This window comes from Propithecus coquereli, unplaced genomic scaffold, assembly GCF_000956105.1.
Source record: "Propithecus coquereli isolate 6110/MARCELLA unplaced genomic scaffold, Pcoq_1.0 Scaffold876, whole genome shotgun sequence".
NCBI classification, from domain to species: Eukaryota; Metazoa; Chordata; class Mammalia; order Primates; family Indriidae; genus Propithecus; species Propithecus coquereli.
Window position 1 is genome coordinate 345,629 of NW_012155018.1, and position 19,721 is coordinate 365,349.

Consider the following 19,721-nt stretch of genomic DNA (forward strand, 5'->3'; position numbering starts at 1 on the left):
TCTAATCTCTTAGCAAATTTCATGGTTGACTATAGTTAATGATACTCTATACCTGAAGTGATTTTTTTCTAATTTGCTCCTGAGTTCTATCATCTAATTTCTGACTTTTCTATCTCTAATTGATATCATTCTTCCATGCCTCCTATCATTAAAAACATTTCTTATGAATCAATACATAGCTAATATATACTGAGTACCAACCAAATGCCAGGCATGTGCATTCATTATCTCATGTAATTCTCGTAGCAACTCTGTGGCAGATACTCTTTTCCATGTCTTTTTGCAAATGAGGAAACAAAACACATGGTTGCATAGCTAGTAAGTGGCAGTGCCAGTAATCAAATCCAGATAGGCTGTTTCCACAGCCAGCACTCTCCACCTTTGTACTGTTTCAAAGGTTCTGAATGTTACTGACTCAGGAACTCCTGCTTCCCTTGGCACTCCAGCCCTTTGAAGCACACAGACAGATAAGTCAAGTGTCTATGGCCTCTAATTCTTCTAGAGTGACATTTTAACCCACCAGTGTTTTAATAATACAGTAGACCCTTGAACAACATGAGGGTTAGGGGTACTGACCCCCCTGTCTAGGTGAAAATACGTGTATAACTTTTGACTCCCCCCAAACTTAATTATTACTACTAATAGCCTAATGTTGGCCAGAAGCCTTCTCAATACAGTTAACACAAATTTTGTCTATGTTTTATATACTGTATTCTTACAATAAAGCAAGCTAGAGAAAAGAAATTGTTACTAAGAAAACCATAAGGAAGAGAAAGTACATTTACTATTCATTAAGTGGAAGTGGATCATCATGAAGGTCTTCATCCTCATCATCTTCATGTGGAGTAGGCCGAGGAAGAGGAAGAAGAGGAGGGGTTGGTGTTGCTGTCTCGGGGGTGGCAGAGGCAGAAGAGGTGGAGGAGCTGGAAGGGAGGCAGGAGAGGCAGGCACACTTGGTGTAACTTTACAGAAATGCATCTTAATTTCTATCTGACTTTTTTCCTTTTTCATTTCTCTAAAACTGTTTCTATACAGTACCAATCCTTCTTCCACCATTTTCTTTAGTTTCAGTGCCTGTATCATAGAAGGATCCATGCCCTAAAAGAAGTCAAAAGCAGTCTTGAATAACCGAAACTCTCCCGCCAGATTGTCTAATGTCGGTTGTTTTCCAGCACCGCTGCTTCTCCGCCATCTTCTCCATCCTCCGGCATTGGTTCGAAAGCACTCATCTCCATCATGTTGCCTTCTGTTAACTCCTGTGTTGCGGTATCTGTTAGCTCTTGAATTTCTCCAAGATCCATGTCTTAAAACCCTCACCCTCCACCTTTTTGGCCATATCCACAATCTCTTTCATGATTTCCTTGATTGGTTCTGTCATAAATCCTGTGAAGTCGTGCACAACATCTGGACACAGTTTTCTCCAGCAGGAATTTATTGTTTCAGGCTTGATGGCTTTCATGGCTTTTTCTGTAACAACGATAGCGTCTTCAATGATGTAATCCTTCCAGACTTTGATGATGTTTTCTCTGTTGGGTTTCTCTCTATCAAGCTTCTCTCCCTTGGGTTTCTCTTCCATGGCATTGGCAGTACTTCATAGAGTACTGTGTATAATAAGCCTTAAAGGACCTTATGATGCCCTGATCTAGGGGTCGAATTATATGTTATGTTTGGAAGCAAGCAGACCACTTTGATGCCTTCAGTGTTAACTCATGAGGATGGCCAGGGGCATTGTCCAATATCAAAAGAACTTCAAAAGACCTTACTGGCAAGGTACTTCCTGACTTTAGGGACAAAACATTCATTGAACCAATCCAAAAAAAGTGTTCTCCTTGTCCAGGCTTTCTTGTTGTACAACCAAAAGCCTGGAAGCTGGTGTTTATCTTTTCCCTTCAAGGCTCAGAGGTTAGCAGCTTTATAGACAAGGGAAGCTCTGATCATAAATCTGGCTGCACAGGGACAAAACAGTAGAGGTAGTTTATCCCTTCTTGCCTTAAATACTGGTTCTTGCTTCTCTTCCTTACTGGTAAATGTCCTTTGTGGTATTTTTGCTTTCCAAAATAGGGCACTTTTGTCTGCATTAAAAACCTGTTCAGGCAGGTATGCCTTTTTCTCAATGATTTTCTTAATGGTGCCTGAGAATTCATCTGTTGCCTCTTGGTTGGCAAAGGCTGCTTTTCCTGTTATCTTGACATTTTTAAAGCCAAACCTCTTTGTAAAATCATCAAACCATCCTTTGCTGGCATTAAATCCTCTAGCTTTAGATCCTTCACCTTCCTTTTGCTTTAAGTTGTTATATAATGACTTCACTTTTTATTGAATCATGTTAGAGTCTATAGGTATGCCTTTCTGATTACAATCCTGCACCTACATAAAAGCTGTGTTTTCAATATGAGATAAAAAGAGGTATTTCACCAAAAGTGCAAAGTTTTCATGCCTGCTGGAGTAGCTACAGTGACAGCTTCATGAATTTTTTTCTTTTTTTCCAACAGTCCTTATGCTGAATTCATTTATCTTGAAATGGTGGGCAACTGCAGCTGCAGACCTCAATGTATAGTGTAGATCAAGCCATTCATCTTTTTCTTGTAATGTCTCGACTTTCCTCTGCTTCGTGGAAGCATTTCCAGCATCACTAGTGGCATTCTGTTTACATTTCCTGGTATTATTCAGGGATTATGGTATTGCACTAAACACAATGAAAAATACTCAAGAACTGCAAGAGATCACTTTTTACTGCAATGTGCAATTTACTGGAGAGAAGAACTGCTCACATGGAGATAATTAGCATCACATGGCATTTTAAGCAGATACTTACAGCACTTGAGCTCACAGCATAGCAACAGGAGGTGGCTATGAACTTACTACAGTAATGCCGTATATACTACAATTAATTTTATGCAGTTATGATTTAACACATTAACTGCCATGTGAGTTGTATTTAACTCACGCTAGTTTTGAGTCCAGGGCCTGATGAAGCATAGGTAGCTCACATGTCTCTTCACCTTGGGAGCTGTGAGATCTGTTTTTCAATTTGCAAAAACACCGTGGCCCCAAGGAAAAGTTTTTTTTCTAGTGTGGCAGGCAATGTGTTAACATTGACTCTTTACATTGGTTTACATTTCTCTCAACTGTGAATGGAGCCATATAAGGTCTATAGATGTTTGTGTGCATAAGTTTTGATAAATTTTAACTTCTTATAATAAATTTGTATATATTTTATGGTAGTAAATGATAAAATTGACTGGTATCTATGTAAATTTTATGCATTAATGACTCACCTAACTTAAGTTTTTCAATATTTCTAGGCTACATGGTTCATTTGCAAATTTTTTTCAAATTTTTCCAAATCACTGAAAAATTTTCCAGTATATTTATTGAAAAAATTCTGTGCATAAGTGGACCCACACAGTTCAAACATGTGTTATTCAAGGATCAACTGTATTTGTTTTCTGTATGATGATTTTAGCATTTTTGGAAGATATTCTTAAGAGAGTAATAATTTAAAAATATACTTCGCCTATTTGCAGTTGTTCCAAAAATTTGACATCCATAATTAATCACAATTCTAAAGAATTCTTTATATCCATTTCTAGCTTTACTATGAACTCCTACTTTTCTACTCTCTGTGAATTATGAATGATAAGGATAAAACTTGCTACTGTAGCAAGTCTGGGGGGAAATGTTATATAAGAAGTAATTACCAAGAGCTGTTTATGCATTTGTTGCTTTCTTCTATAAGAGAGTCTATTTCATATATTTGCCGCAACCCATTATCTTTGACTTTTCTAAATATAGAACAATATATTCCATTAATTTTGCATACTTCTGTTTTGGCTACATTGGGTTCTTAATAAGCCATCACCATCTTGCTTATCAAAAGCACCATCTATTTGGGTGCATGAAGAAATGATATTGGGGAGCTAGTTTTCTTTTGCTACACTCATGACGTATATAACCCACTTTAAGCTTTGGATTTCTTCTCTACCTGTTTAAAATCAGCGAGGATCCTTCAGAGGAAATTTTGGGAAAATCAGAAGATGGCAGGAATTACTAAGTTGCACTAAAGAATGAAACCTGGTGTAATTGTGGTGAGAGAGGAGTCATTGAATGTGCCATACCTGGTTTCTGCCAGCCAGCCTGGGAAAGCAACTACAGCACATGTGCATGAGGTCTTGGACTCCAAGCTCCCAAGGGCAGGCCTCACACCTTCGCCCCTCTCCCCGCTCCCGAACAGGCATGTTGTTTAAAAAGAGCACAAGCGGGCTTCCCTAGGTGTGCTGTGGGTGTGTGCCCGTGAGTCAGTGTTAGAGTACCAGTGTCACAGGGTGGAGTTAGGACAGGAAGAAGTATCAGAGAGGGATCCAGAGACCTCTGTGTGCCAGACCAAGCCAGATCCTGGTTGTGTGACTTGGCTTCCTTATCTTTCAGTGAGGCCTCTTGCACCTTGCGTGTTCTGAGATCCTATGTTTCGTTCTCAGCCCACTGAGGCCACAGAATTCCAGACCATGTTCTGAAGGACCAACTTTGTGTTTTATTATGTAGCCCATAGGGAGCCACTGGGGGAGACTTTTTTTTTTTTTGGGAGATAGATAGGAAATGGAATTCCAGATGACTGGCAGTTTGTTAACTGCAGCTAAGTGGGCTTAATTTGACTGAAGCTTATTTGCAGACATTTCAGGAAATAAATCTGGGAAACCATTTGTGATTCTTTGCAGTCGACTTTGAGAAAGAAAGTGGCTATATTTTAGATTTATTTCATTCTCTTTTATTATAAAAGTAATACCTGCTTGTTTTAAAAAAGCCAGAAAACATAAAGGCACAAAATAACAGTTCCCTGTAATCCTACCACCTAAATCCTACTGCTGGGTTCTTTTTGGTGTATTATCTCGCAGATTTGTTTCTGATGTGTACATGGATAGATGGATGGATAGATAGGAAGATAAAAAAAGTGCTAAAATGAAAATTGAATTATGCTAATTGTCCTTTTTTAAATCATGAAACAATATATAACAAGAAAAAATTTCCATATCCATTAATTTAGATGTGCATCTTTGTAATGTCTGGGTAGTATTTCATAGGTTTGGTGAACCATTAATCTGTAAAACTTATCTTCTATTAATGGGCATTTAGATTGTTTCAATTTTTTTCTCTTACAAACAGTACAGAAAATATCCTTATCCATATACATCTGTTGAATGGTCTTATTATTCCATGAGTATAAAGTTCTGGAAAGGGATTTAAGTATATTCAAGTATGAGGTTTTTATATATAAGCCAGAACTGGTTCTTACCATTCCCTTTAATCCTTGCCCATTCGACGGGTAGCAAAAAATGTTAACTTTTAAAATTATCAATGAGCTTGAGCAGTTTTTCATACATTTATTGGATTTTTTTAGTTATTTTTATGTGAATTACCTGTCTATAACCTCTGTCTACTGTTGTATTGAATATTTATGTTTATTTTATTAATTTGTAAGAGCTACTCATATATTATGAAAATTGACCAGTATTTCTCATGTATGTTAACAATAGTTTTTTCCTTACTCATTTTTTCACTGTTATTTGTGTGGGTTTTTTTAACCAAAAATATTAAATATTTATATTGTCAGTTCTATCCATTATTTAAATCATTTCTGGCATTAGTGGTTTCTTCACAGCAAAAAAGGCCATCTCACACAAAGGTTATATATTATGTAGTAGTCATCTTAATTTTCTACTACTACTTTTATGATTTTTAAATTATATTTAATGTACATTTCACTCTATCTAGGGTTTATCGTAGAGTAACATAGCAAGTAGGAGACTAATTTTATTTTTTCCAAAATGTTCATCTTATCATTTCAATACAATTTATTACGTGGTTGATCATTTTCTTGGCTTATTCAAGTCTTAATTTTTGCCAGACAGGTGATGATTGAACGGAAACAACATTTAAATTTACCTTTGACAATGTTAATAAACTAAAGCTATTTTGTTTTAATAGATGTCTCATTAGAGCATCAACAAGGCAAAAATTCGAGAAAGGAACGTTCACTCAATTCTGTGTCATCTGAAGATAATTGGAAAAACTACTCCTTAGATGAAATTGAGAGGACCTTTTGCCAGGAGGTAAGAATGTTTTCCCAAAGCCACAGTTATCTAGAGTACAAACATAGCAAAGTAGACAACTGTAAAAAACTAAGGACTAGACGTTATTTCTAAAATTTGTTTTGATCCTGCCTACATGTCCTCGAGCCCTGAAACCTATTCCATCTCCTAAAAGCATCAATAGTAACAGTAATACTACTGCTAATAGTGATGGCGATGAGAAACTAATTTTTAAGTACATCCTTTGTGCTACTCATGTACTAACTCTAATAAGAACCATATAAGACTTATATAAAGAAATGATATCACTTTATTGAGTGACATAAAGGACAACTTGAATAAATGGAGAGGTCTTTTCTAATTCTTGGATTGGAAGATTTAGTATTAATGCCTTCTCTCACTGTATCTGGATATATATTTTTTTCTTTTGAAAAATTGTAATAGAGGACTTATTCTATCGCATATAAAATATTTTATAAAGGTTTAAAAATTAAGACAATACAGCGCTGGCCCAGCAATGGACATTCAAATTGATTTAAAAGGCTAGTTGGATGATGAACCAATCTTTATATGTGAATTTAACCTATGATATGAGACATTTCAATAAAGTATAATAGGAGCAGGAAGTGGATTATTCGGTAATTATTGAAATAATTCACTAGCCAGCCATTTTGGGAAAAGTAAGCTTGTAACCTTCTATTCTTCACCAAAAATAAATTCTATATGCATCAACTATTTAAATTTAAAAATAAACAGTATGAGTAAAAAAATTTTAATCTTGAAATTTAGAATCTCTTTTAAGCATGAAGTAAAGCCCGAAAGCCATAAAGAAAAAGGCCAATAAATTTGGCTACATGAAAATGAAAAAGCTTTTGTACAGCAAAACTTTGTATAAACATGATCAACTTGGCAAAATATGTGCAACATAAATGACAGTTAAATAATAACTCTTCCTAACATACATAGAACTTTTAAAAATTATTAATATAAAATTTTCATTGAGGAAAAACTAGCAAGACCAGTATTGGTATGGGTTTAGAGAAGTGAACACTTTAATTTCTGTTGGTAAATTGGTAACACTTGTTTTCTCTTGTTGTTGTTAATGACTTTATTTTTTTCATAAAATCATGACCATTACAAAGTCCATGAACATACAACAAATGTAAGCAATTCTGAAAAGTAAAAAGAAGAAAGTAATAAATTATTCACAGTCCACCACCCAGAAATAATCAAAGGCAACATTTGGTGAACATAATTCTAGACCTCTCTTTATCCATATATAGAAGGATGGCTGCACAGTGGGTGGATGGGTGGGTGGGTGAGTGGATACATAGATAGAAATAATTTTATAAGAAGAGGATCATGTTCCTTTTAAAAAATAAAACATATTTAGCACCTGTAGTCCCAGCTACTTGGGAGGCTAAGGCAGGACTATCACTGGAGTCCAGGTGTTCGAGGCTGCAGGGACCTATGATTGCGCCACTGCAGTCCAGCCTGGGCAACAGAGTGAGACTCATCTCTTAAAAACAAATAAACAAACAAATAAAACATATTTAATTTAAATTTCCTCAAATTTACCAGATGAAAGGTAATGTCATGATCACCATCATCTGATCACCATTGTAAGTAAGCCTTTTATGGGGGCTTCCTCGGTGCCAGATAGTGTTCTAAGTGTTCTCTAGGTGTTCTGGCTAGTCTTCACAGCAACTACAGGAGTTAGGCACTACTGTTATCCCAGTTTTAAGTTGAGGAAACTGAGGCATAAAGGATTAAATGGCTTGCCAGTAGGTACTGGAGCCGAGTTTAAACAAGCTCAAGCAGTGTAGCTTTATCGTCCTGCTCTTAACCCCACAATACTGGCCTCAAGTGAAACCGGAGACATTTTTGAACTTTGGATGAATATTTCTTTCCTACAAGACATATTAGGTAACCAAGGGGACTCTAGATAAGAAAAGAGATTTAAAAAGCCATTAAGAGCTGGAGAACTTACAATGTTTTTGAAGGATGTTTCAATTACAGACAGTATGGGCTGGCTTTCTGCTAAGAACTGAAGTGACGGGCACTTGTGTGTTTCTCCCTACCCCTCCCTCCCACCTCTCAATTTTGTTGTTTATAGTTTGTCCTTAGTCAAGTTTATAATATTTATATTTTGTTCAGTCACCATAATTCCCCATGTTGTTTTGACTCTGTTTTATATTTACATGAATTTAATGTGCATCACTATAGCTCAACGCTTACCCCAGTTTATCCCTCTCAGAGTTCTTTATTTTGATGTATTTTTTGGTTGGCTGGATTTCACTGTCAAATAATTTCCTTAAGAAAGGCTCATGGGTGCTTTTCCCTTTGTTTTTTTTCATTTTTGAGACTATGTGCCTTTTGATTCTATACTTGCACAACAGCTTGGCGGCTGGGTATAATTCTTCCATCGTACTTTCTTTTCCTCATAATGCAGTAAATAGTTTTCCATTGTCTTCCGGCACTGCATGATGCTGTGGAGAAACCTGGGTCAACCAGATTGTTTTCTCCTTGTAGGTGATTTCCTTTTTCTACTTGGATGCCTAAAGTATTTTTGCTTGATCCTTGAAATTAAAAAAGAAAAACTAAGCTATGTCTTGGCATGGAACATTTGGACAAAGTTTCCTGGAACACAGTGTGTTCTTTTGACATACAGATTCATTCTTCCTTGGTTTCAGGAAAATGTCCTATGTCGTATCACTAAAATCATCTCCCCTGTCCCTCTCTCTTCCTCCGTCCATCCTTCAATGATACTCGCAGTTATCCTTATATTGGGTCATTTCTGCTTATCCTTGATAGCTGTCATCCTCTCTCAAGTTGCTTTAGTCCTTTTCTTCTTTCCTCTGCCTTCATTCTTTCAAGCCACTCCTTTAATACTAATTTAAATTTCATTTTTGTCTCTTATTCTTGCTATTTCTAATTTATTAGTTCCTGTAATTATGTTATTTTCATTTTCTATTTTCTTAGCTTTGAAACATCCCTTCTCATCTCTTTCATTGCTTTATCATCTTCAAGATTTTCTTTTCATTAATTAATTTTCTTATTTAGTTCCTTTTTGTGGCATGAAATTCTTGCAGGGGATGTATTTATTTATTTTTTATGTTACATTTTCTTACAGACCGGGTTCTTTGTCTTTTGCCTGATGTTGCTTTCTTTCCATGCTTGCATAGCTGCAAAGCCATTTATTTCTAGCCTCTTCTTGCTAAGGATGAGATTCACACACACATATTGTGGATGTAGCTGTATTATCATTTTCACTGTGGTGCAGTTTTCTGTTATCTAACTAGTACACAAGTTATACTTTCTCCCATGGATGGACATTTGAACTGCATTCTGTTTGTGCTAATCCAAACAATGCCACCATAAATGGCTGCAGACATAGCTTCTGGTGCACAGGTGCCAGGGTTTGCAGCTAGGAGTGAGAAATACACCCAGGAGTAGAATTGTTTGCTAGATTGTTGAAAACATGCCCCTCAGATTTAACTGGCAGCATCAGATTGTTTTCCACAATATCGGTTTACACTCCCACCAGAAGCATATGAGAATTCCTGTTGTTCCACATGCTCACCAACACTTGATATTGTCGGGCTTTTACATACTTGCCAGTCGGATGCAGATGAAATGGTATCTCAGCTATGATTTTGATGTTCATTTCCCTGATTACTAATGTGTTGAACAGCTTTTTATATCTTGCGACTTTTGTTTAGAAGATTTTTGGTATAAAAATGTCCACTTTTAACAAATATTTATTGAGTGCCTACTGCATGCCAATATTGTGGCTTTATTGTAGATATTATAATTATTAGTGAACAAAACAGATATAATCTTTGCTGTCATAGAGATCACATGACCTTACATCAGGGAGAGAAATGTTAAATGAATAAACATTCCTAAATAATAATTTTTTTATTCATATGACAGAAAAGTCCAGAATGTTAGGTGAGAGAATAACAACAGGCACTTTATTTAGATTTGGGATCAGGGAAATGTTTACAAAAACTCAATGCATAAAGATGATAAGGATGAAAAACGGGTGTACCCTTTGCTGGTCCCTCAATAATGTAATGGCATACTATGTGTCATTTAAAAGAATCATATAGATACATGCTAGTTCTTACAGAAAAAATTTCATAACATACTGTTAAATGAAGAAAGCACTTGTCAAACCTGAAAATGTAATATGATTCCATTCTTGTAAAATTATAATATATGTTTGTATGATCATGTTGAGGGTTTTGGAACACTATATACAAAATTGTGGATGGTGAGACTTCCAGGTATTTTTATTTCCTTTTTTATACTTTTCTGAATTGCTTGCATTTTTTTAAACAATGGCTTGTACTTTCTTTATAAGCAATAACAATGAAAATTTCTAAAAAGATATCTGTCACAAAGATAGTATTTCTGTTCAGTCCTTGCTCTTTTTCTAAAAGCTCTTGATCATGTCAGAACCGCTCTCCTGAAAAAAAATACTGGAGACCAAATGTCATTAAGATATTAAAAATGGGCTTCATTAGTCCAATAAATACACTGAGACCCTCCTCCACACGAGGCTCTTGCTTCAGTTTTCCGCCAGGCAGTGTGTCAAATGCAACTCACCTCCCTGAAAGAGAAATGGGCAAATTTAGCCACATTTTGGGTTAACTTTATGTAACTTCCTAAGAAGCTTAGGTCCTTTTTAAGAAATGTAGGTCTCATAATATTTTTAAAGATTTCCCCTTTGGAGTTCCAATATTCCTCTGCACGCTAAGGAAGATTTAATGAATCTGCTTCTTATTCCTTTAGTGGATGGAGACTCTTGTACATATATTTCCATGTTCCAGCAGCTCTTTAAGAAAGTCACCTTTTATACCAAGTTGGTGGTTCTTTTGCTTATCTTCTTATCCCAGTTAGCAGGAAAAATTGAATTTAGACAAGTAAGAGGGTTGAAAATATTGGGGAATATTGTTATTACTCAATAATAAACAGCAGGAAAACCTTTGGGAATAAAAACAATCTTCACAGTCTTTTTATAAGTCATATAAAAATCATTGGTTAACCTATATTATTGCATTTTAGAAGTCGCATAAGCAAAGCTCATTCATCCCGGTTCTTTGTAATTTGCCATTTAAAAAAGAATGATTAAAGAAATGTCCTGTATGTACTATGTTTATGCAATCCTTATATTAATTATTTTCCTTACTGTAAAAACTACTACTATTTTTAAAAAATGTTACCAGTTATTTTGTTTGATTGGCCTGACTTAATCAGGAGAATCATAGTGTGCGCTCACAGTAGGGAATGGTTGAAAGTTTATTAAGAAAGATGTATCAAACTGGCAGATCCAGCAAGTATTTTTAGCTCTGAAATTTGAGGTGGAGCTATTATATGTGCTGTTTTTCCCTGAGAAACTTGTCTGCCTTGTCAATTGAGTAGCTGTGACTGGGAATACTGTTTTGTAGTGAGCTCATCAATTAAACATTTGAAGTTCAGTACATGCCATAGTAACCTTTTTGATCAGTTTTTGGAGAGGAAAATGTGAAGAAGTTTTGGTAAAAATAAAATGGTTGAATAGCTCCATGAAGTTGATTTTCATGAATGCCACACTCTAATTTTAATTTGTTGCAGTTTTGGAAGTCCTATGACAAGATTGAAAAGGCTCTCAGTGCAGGGGACCCATCTAAAAGTGGTTATGTGTCCTTTAATTACCTAAAGATTGTCTTTGACACCTTTGTATACCAATTACCAAGAAGAGTTTTTATCCAGTTAATGAAAAGGTAAGAGTCCCATTGTTTCCTTGACATTTTTTTCCCTAAACGTCAACTGTGAGAATAAGGAACAGCTTCATTTATTTTTTATTAATGTTTTAGACTTTTTATTATTGAAAATTTTAAACATATACAAACATAAAGAGAATAATATAATGAATCCGCTAACATACTCACTACCCTGCTTCAACAAACAGGGCTAGTCAATTTCATCTGTTTCCCTGCTTATTTTCCTTAATCCTGGATATTTTTTAAACAAATACAAGACATCATATTTCCCCATATCTCTCTAAAAGATAAGAACTCTTTTTAAAAACAAGATGAAAATACTTTTTTTACATTTAATAGAATTATTAATAATATTAATATCCAGTCAAGGTTCGAATTTAACTGCTTGTCTCATGTTTTCTTTTATAATTTATTTAAATTAGAATCCAAATTAAGTCAGTACACTGCAATTGGTTAATCTGCCACAATTTTTTTAAATCTATAGGCTTCATTTCTTAATTTTAAAAGTAATCTAGATTGTTACGTGGGCTTCCTTACAATCTAGAGTTGGCTGATTGCAACCTGCAGTGACATTTAACATGTTTCCCTGTCTCCCTCCCCCAACTCCCTGCCCTAAGTTGATAGTTAGGTATATAGACCTCTGTTCACAGTTTTTTTGGCAAGAACACTTCATAGGTGGTGGCAAACGTATACTGACAGGTTGTCTCTCTTTTATGATCTTAGCAACCTTTGTTGATCATACCTAGATTCATTAATTCACTAGAGAGTGTAAAGTGGTGATACTCTTTGTCTATCATTTCTTCTTTCTATTGGTTGGAGCACTTCCATAATGAAAACGGCCCCCTCCTATTTGGTACCAGTGAGGCACCATTAATGTAAGAAAGACAGGATATCCTTGATTCTTTCCCTTCATTTTCTACTTTCCAAAATAATGAGCTAGTTCCCTAGCATCCTCCAAAAGTGGTCAATGAGTGTTTTTTCTTAGTTATTTTTCTTAATAATTATTATGAACTCATGAATTTAAACATATTTTATATGTCTCAATTCATTACAGTTATTATTCTTATTGATGCTCAGTTTGTTCCATCTGGGCCAGTAGAAGCCTTTTCATGTTGGCTCCTGAGTCCTGTTGACATGACCTTAATAGTCTTGGATAGCTTTCTTGCTTTCTGTTGTGACAAAATGCTCCAGGCTCGTCTTGTACATCTCCTGCCCAGACCTGGCATCAGCCATTTCTCCAGGGATCCCTGGTTCCTTTCAGGTGGAAATGGTATATATAGACCAAAATCTGTGTAAGGAATACCCTCTTTAATTTACCTGATTTTCTATCCAAGCAAGACAGAGAGCCTTTTCTCAGGGGAAGCAGGGTGGAAGCTAACAGAAATATTGTCCTGTAAAACTCTGGGTAATGGGTGGATGCCTTGGGGGTTCCTAGAAAGGAGAGACATGAGAGAAGGGGAGGGAAAACACAGCGTGAAGCTGTAGCAGCTGCATCTGCTCCCCACAGCACTGCACTTTCCTCAACAGTGCCCTGTGGGTCCAGAGAGAATCACTGTACTAACATTGTGGCTTTTATGGTGAAAAGCAAAATTTGGCTCTCGGAGTAAATATTTCCATGGTTTAGAAAACAACTCTATTGTCCTTCTTATATATGGTGAAAGTTTTCAGGAATGACTTTATTGGATAGCTAAACTTACATAGTCATTTCTTCTTATTTCATTTTTAAAATTATACAAATAATAATTTAATAGCAATAATAAAAATTAAAAACAAAAAGTCACCATTGACCTTACCTAGCAAATTTACTATTTACACTGTTCCACATTGTCTTCCATTTTGTACCCACATGCATATATAATTTTTGCATTTTTGTAACCAGAGTACATCTACAGTTTTATGTTGTGTTTTTAAAATAGAAATGCATATTATAAACATTTTTCAAATTGGCTTCATAGTCTTCAAAATTATAATTTTAATGGATGCATAAACTGTCATTCAGCTAACATTTATTGAGTGCCTTTCTCTACCAGACATGGTGGTAGGTGCTAAAAATGCAGAATCAAATAACAAACAGTGCAAAGCCAGAGTGGCTCAGCAGAGTGACTATGTCTGTAAAGAATATGATGGGGGCTAAAGGTGGCCAGGGTTGTGGTGTTGCTATAAACTGTTCTAGCCAGGGACCCAGGGATTTCTAAGTCCCTTTTGGTGAGTCTTTTTCACATTCACCCAGAGTTCTCAGTAGAAACAGGACATAAGAAACAACATCAGAATGAATACCCAAGTGCTAACACTATGAATTATGTATTATATACATGTCTCCTAGTACACATATCTGAAGTACAGATTTGTCATATCTTCCTGGCAGGCTGTTTCCTTTGTTATTATATAATCACCTTTTCTTATCCCTATGAATGCCTTTTATGGTCTATCATATCTGATATTAAAATACTCATAGGCCTGGCCATGGTGGCTCACGCCTATAATCCTAGCACTTTGGGAGGCTGAGGTGGGAGGATTGCTTGAGGCCAGGAATTTGAGATCAGCTTGAGCAAGAATGAGACCCCGTCTCTACAAAAAATAGAAAAATTAGCCAAGCATGGTGGTGCCCACCTATAGTCCCATATACGTGGGAGGCTGAGTCAGGAGGATGGCTTGAGCCCAGGAGCTCGAGGCTGCAGTGAGCTATGATTGGGGTGGCACTGCACTCCAGCCTGGGCAGCAGAACGAGACCCTGTCTCAAAAAAAAAAAAAAAAAAAAATACTCATCGCAGTTTTCTTCAGTTAGTATTTATCAGGTATATCTTTTCCCATTCTTTTATTTTTATTCTTTTATTGTGATATTTTAGGTATTTCTTGTAAAACAGCATATATTAATATCTATATTTTTAAAATTCCAAAAGGAAAATCTCTGTTTTTTTAAACTGTGAAGTTTGGTCTACTTTCATTTATTGTGAGTGATGTGTTTGGATTTTTTCCCGACCACTTATTTTGTACTTTCTATGATTTCTTCTGCTCCTTCTTTTTTTTTTTCTTTATTCCTTTTCTGTCTTGTTTCGTACTGGCCAAGTTTTCTTTATCACTCTTCTTTTCTTCTACTGTTTTAAGACTTAAACGTTTTAGTTCTATTCTTACTTATAAAGTCTAAAGTTAATCAATATTTCTACCGTCCTGAATAAAACAAGCACCTTCAACTTACATGTTATCGTTGACGTGTGTTTTGCTTCTGCCTTGTTTTGGAAGTAGCTGCATTAGTCATTCTTGCTATTATTGTTTTACACGGTCCATGCTATTCAGGTTTTCCCATGTTTACCAGTTTGTTTGCCCATCGCTGCCTCTTACATCTCACTCCTTCCATCTGGAGCCGATTTCCTGAAGTGTGTCCTTGGATAGTCCTTTTAGTGAGATCCTGTGAGTGGTTAGTTCTGTATTTGTTTTTTAAAAAAATCTTCATTTTGCGCTTACTCTTTAATGAAAATTTAGCAAGGAACAAAATTCTTGTTTGAGAGCTGTTTTCTGTTAGCTGGGAAGGTTCCCTTCATGGCCTCTGGCCTCCACTGTTGCCTTGAGAGTCTGCTGTCAGTCTGACTCTGATTCCTTCATGGGTGATTTTTTTTCCCAGTTGCTTTTAAGCTTTTATTTTTGTTACTTTACAATTTCCCTGCATGTATCTTGGTAGAGAAGTCTGTCCATTTAACCTTTTCAGATTCATGCTATTGCAATCTGAGAATTAGTATTTTTCATGAATTGTAGAATGTTCTCAGCTATTATTCTTTGAATATTGTCTCCACCTCATTCTCACTGGTCTTTTCTTCTGGAACTCCTATTAAATCTATTAAATATTTGTTGGACCTTCTCATTCCATTCTCCATGTCTCTTAAACTCTCTTTTGTGTTCTCCATGTCTTTATCTCTCTGGGCTACATTCCAGCTACTTTTTTAGGACCTGTATTGGTTCACTAACTCTTCAACTGTGCCAAATCTACTCCAAGTTTTGAACAATCTCAAGTCTTCCAGCCCCAAATGGGCGTTAAGACCCTATCCCCTTTCAGCCTATATTGACTTGCAGGTCCTCCATTAGCACATACTGTTCTGTCCAGGCCTGATAAAACCCTGGGCTCTTGTGGTAACAGGCCACGTTCTTACTGCTCGAGTTGAGTCCTTCCTTGCTTCCAGTGCCTATGGATTTCCCTCTCTTGGTTTCAACTTCAGCCGTGTATTTAAAGTAAATCATTTTGTTGATAGATTTATTCCAGTTTTTCTATGAGATTAGGCCAGGAGGCTGGGAGGAGGTCCACAGTGCTATCAAAAGGCTTCCTCAACGTATTCATGCTGGGAAGTTAGCAGCACCTCCAAAGAGTGAACAGAACTGAGTTGAACCTTTTAGAGGTAAATATGAGTTTCCTACATGGATAGTTGGAAAAAGACCTTCCATTTAGAGAAAGCAAACAGCATGTTCAAAGGGGCTGGTTTTTTGGGTCATGACCACTTGTTAGGGCACTTAATTTTATACAGCACACCGTATTTGACCATTTCACTGTCGTTTGGGTCTTTAGGTTCTTTTTAGCTTTGTATGTTTGTTCAGTCAGTCAACAAATAATGTTTGAGCACTTACTATATACCAGGTGCTGTGCTGGACACTAGAGACTCATTGGGGAACAAGATAGACATGATCCCTCCCTCAGAGGACTTTACCTGCTGGCGGAGGAGACAAACATATAAATAATGACATAAAATATAAATATAGACAAGTATGTAAGTAATAGCACAAAATATACAACGTGGTTAGTGCTCTGGAGAGAATCAACAGGGAACAATGATGAATACCAGGGAGGAGCTGGCCGCTGTGACGAGGTGCGAGGCCGGGAGAGTGGCCACAAGGACAACTATGGGCAGAGGCTCCTGGCAGTGGGCCAGCGGCTCCAAGGAGCATTCTGGGGCCTGGAAGAAGCCAGCATGCCTGGAGCCGGGTTGGCGAGAGGGAGAGGCATGATTCCATGCATTATCACAAATGACAAAATTTCTTTCTTTTTAAGGCAAAATAATATTCTTGTTAATAATATTGTTGTGTATATACACATTTTCTTTATCCATCCGTTTGTTGATGGACCCCTGGGTTTATACCATAACTTGGCTATTGTGAATAGTGCTGCAGTGAACATGGGAATGCAGACATACTGATTTCAAATCTTTTGGTTACATACCCAGAAGTAGAGTTGCTGGATTTACTGGTGATTCTATTTTTAGTTTTCTGAGGAACTGAAATGGCTGTACTAACTTATATTCCATAATGGCTGTACTAACTTATATATTCTCAACAACATTGTGCAAGGGTTCCATTTTCTCCACATTGTCACCAACACTTGTTTTCTTTGTGTTGTTGATAATAGTTATTCTGACAGGTGTGAGGTGATATCTCATTGTGATTTTAATTTGCATTTCCCTGGTGATTAGTGATGTTGAGGATTTTTTTCATATATCTGTTGGCCATTTGTATGTCTTCTTTTGAGAAATGTCTATTCAGGTCCCTTGCCCATTTTTTGATTGGATGCCTCTTATTTCTTTCTCTTGCCTGATTGCACTAGCAGGGACTTCCAAAACTTGAATGGAAATGGTGAGAATGGGCATCCTTGTCTTGTTTCTGATCTTAGAGGAAAGGGTTTTAATTTTTCCCCAATGAGTATAATGTTAGCGGTAGGCTTACCGTATATGGCCTTTATTATGTTGAAGTACATTTCTTCCATACCTAATATGTTTTTTTTTTTATGAAAGGATGTTGGATTTGTCAAATGCTTTTTCTGCATCTAGTGAGATAATCATATGGTTTTTATTTTTCATTCTGTTAATGTGATATATCAGATTTATTAATTTGTGTATGTTGAACCATCCCTGCATCCCAGGGATAAATCCCACTTGATCATGGTGAATAAGCCTTTCACTGTGTTGTTGAATTTGCTAGTATTGTGTTGGGGATTTTTGCATCTATGTTCATCAAGGATATTAGCCTGCAGTTTTCTTTTCTTGTGATGTCTTTGTCTGGCTTTGGTATCAGGGTAATGCTGGCCTTGTAAAAAGAGCTTGGAAGTACTCTTCCCTCTTTGATTTTTTGGAAGAGTTTGTAAAAGATTGGTATTAGTTATTCTTTAAATGTTTGGTAGATTTAGCAGTGAAGCCATCAGGTCCTGGGCTTTTCTTTGACAGGAGACTTTTTGTTACTAATTCAATCTCTTTACTTGTTATTGCTCTGTTCAGATTTTCTATTTCTTCATGATTCAGTCCTGGTGGGTTGTATGTGTCTAGGAATTTATCTGTATTTCTACGTTATCCAATTTTTTTCATGTAATTGTTCATAATAGTCTCTTATGATCCTCTGTAGTTTTGTGGTATTAGTCGTAATGTTTCCTGTTTCACTTCTGATTTTATTTGTCTTCTGTTTTTTTTCCTTAGTCTAGCTAAAGGTTTGTCTATTTTGTTTATCTTTTTTAAAAACAACTCTTAGTTTTGTCTATGTTTTGTGTCATTTTTCTAGTCTCTATTTTATTTATTTCTGCTCTAATCTTCATTATTTCTTTCCTTATGCTGACACTGGGCTTAATTTGTTCTCCTTTTTTATTTCCTTGGGGCATAGGTTAAGTTGTTTACTTGGGATCTTTCTTCTTTTGTGATGTAGGCATTTATTGCTGTAAAATTTCTCTTAGAACTGTTTTTGTTGTGTCCTGTAAGTTTTATTACGTTGAGTTTCTATTTTCATTTGTCTCAAGATTTTTAAACTTCCCTTTTAATGTCTTCTTTGACCCATCAGTTGTTTAGGAGTACGTTGTTTAATCTGCATGTATTTGTGAATTTTCCAAAATTCCTTCTGTTACTGATTTCTAGTTTCCTTCCGTGGTGGCCAGAAAAGGTACTTGATATGATTTCAATATTCTTAAATTTTTCAAGACTTGTCTATAGCCTTACATATGATCTGTCCTGGAGAATGTTCCGTGTGTTCCTGAGAAGAATGTGTATTCTATTGCTTTTGAATGGAATGTTCTGTTTATGTCTGTTACACCCATTTGGTCTTAAAGTATTGTTCAAGTTCAATGTTTCCTTATTAACTTTCTGCCTGGATGGTCTGTCCATTATTGAAAGTGGGGTATTGAAGTCTCTTACTATTAATGTATTATAATCTATCTCTTCCTTCAGATCCTTTCATATTTGCTTCATATATTTAGGACTCCAATGTTGGGTGCATATATATTTACAATTGTTCTCCCCTTTTAATGAATTGACCCCTTTATCACTATATAATATTCTTCCTTGTTTCTTTCTACATTTTTTGATGTAAAGTCTATTTTATCTGGTATAAGTGATATATATAGCTATCCCTGCTCTCTTTTGGTTTCTGTTTGTGTGGAATGTCTTTATCTATCCCTTCACTTTCAGTCTATGTGTCCTTAAAAGGGAGGTGAGTCTCTTGTAGGTAGTACATAATTGGGTCATTTTTTTAAATCCATTCAGTCACTCTATGTCTTTTTATTGGAAAATTTAATCTGTTTACATTTAAGGTAATTATTGATAGCTAAGGACTTACTTACTACTGCCATTTTGTTAATTGTTTTATGGGTACTTTGTTTCTTTCCTCCTCTCTTGCTGTCTTCCTTTGTGGTTTGATGGTTTTCTGTAGTGGTGTACTTTGAGGGCTTTCCATTTTTGTTTTGTGCGTCTACTATAGATTCTTGCTTTGTGGTTATGATGAGGCTTACATAGAACATTTTATACTTAGAGCAATCTATTTCATGCTGATAACAACTGAACTTTGATTGCATACAACACCTCTACATTGTTGTTACCCACCCCCGACATTTTAGGTTTTTTTTTTTTTTTTGAGA

At 36.0% G+C, this 19,721-nt stretch overlaps 1 protein-coding gene across 1 annotated transcript in view; it reads left to right on the forward strand.

Annotated features, from left to right (window-relative positions):
• The window catches only part of LOC105826280 (EF-hand calcium-binding domain-containing protein 6-like), a gene marked incomplete at its 3' end in the record, with an annotated part of 192,321 nt that overhangs the window by 77,170 nt on the left and 95,430 nt on the right, over nt 1–19,721 (forward strand). The window contains exons 6-7 of the mRNA XM_012664235.1: nt 5,980–6,104; nt 11,706–11,854. Coding sequence (XP_012519689.1) covers nt 5,980–6,104; nt 11,706–11,854 — 274 coding nt within the window. The remainder of the gene's footprint in view (nt 1–5,979; nt 6,105–11,705; nt 11,855–19,721) is intronic.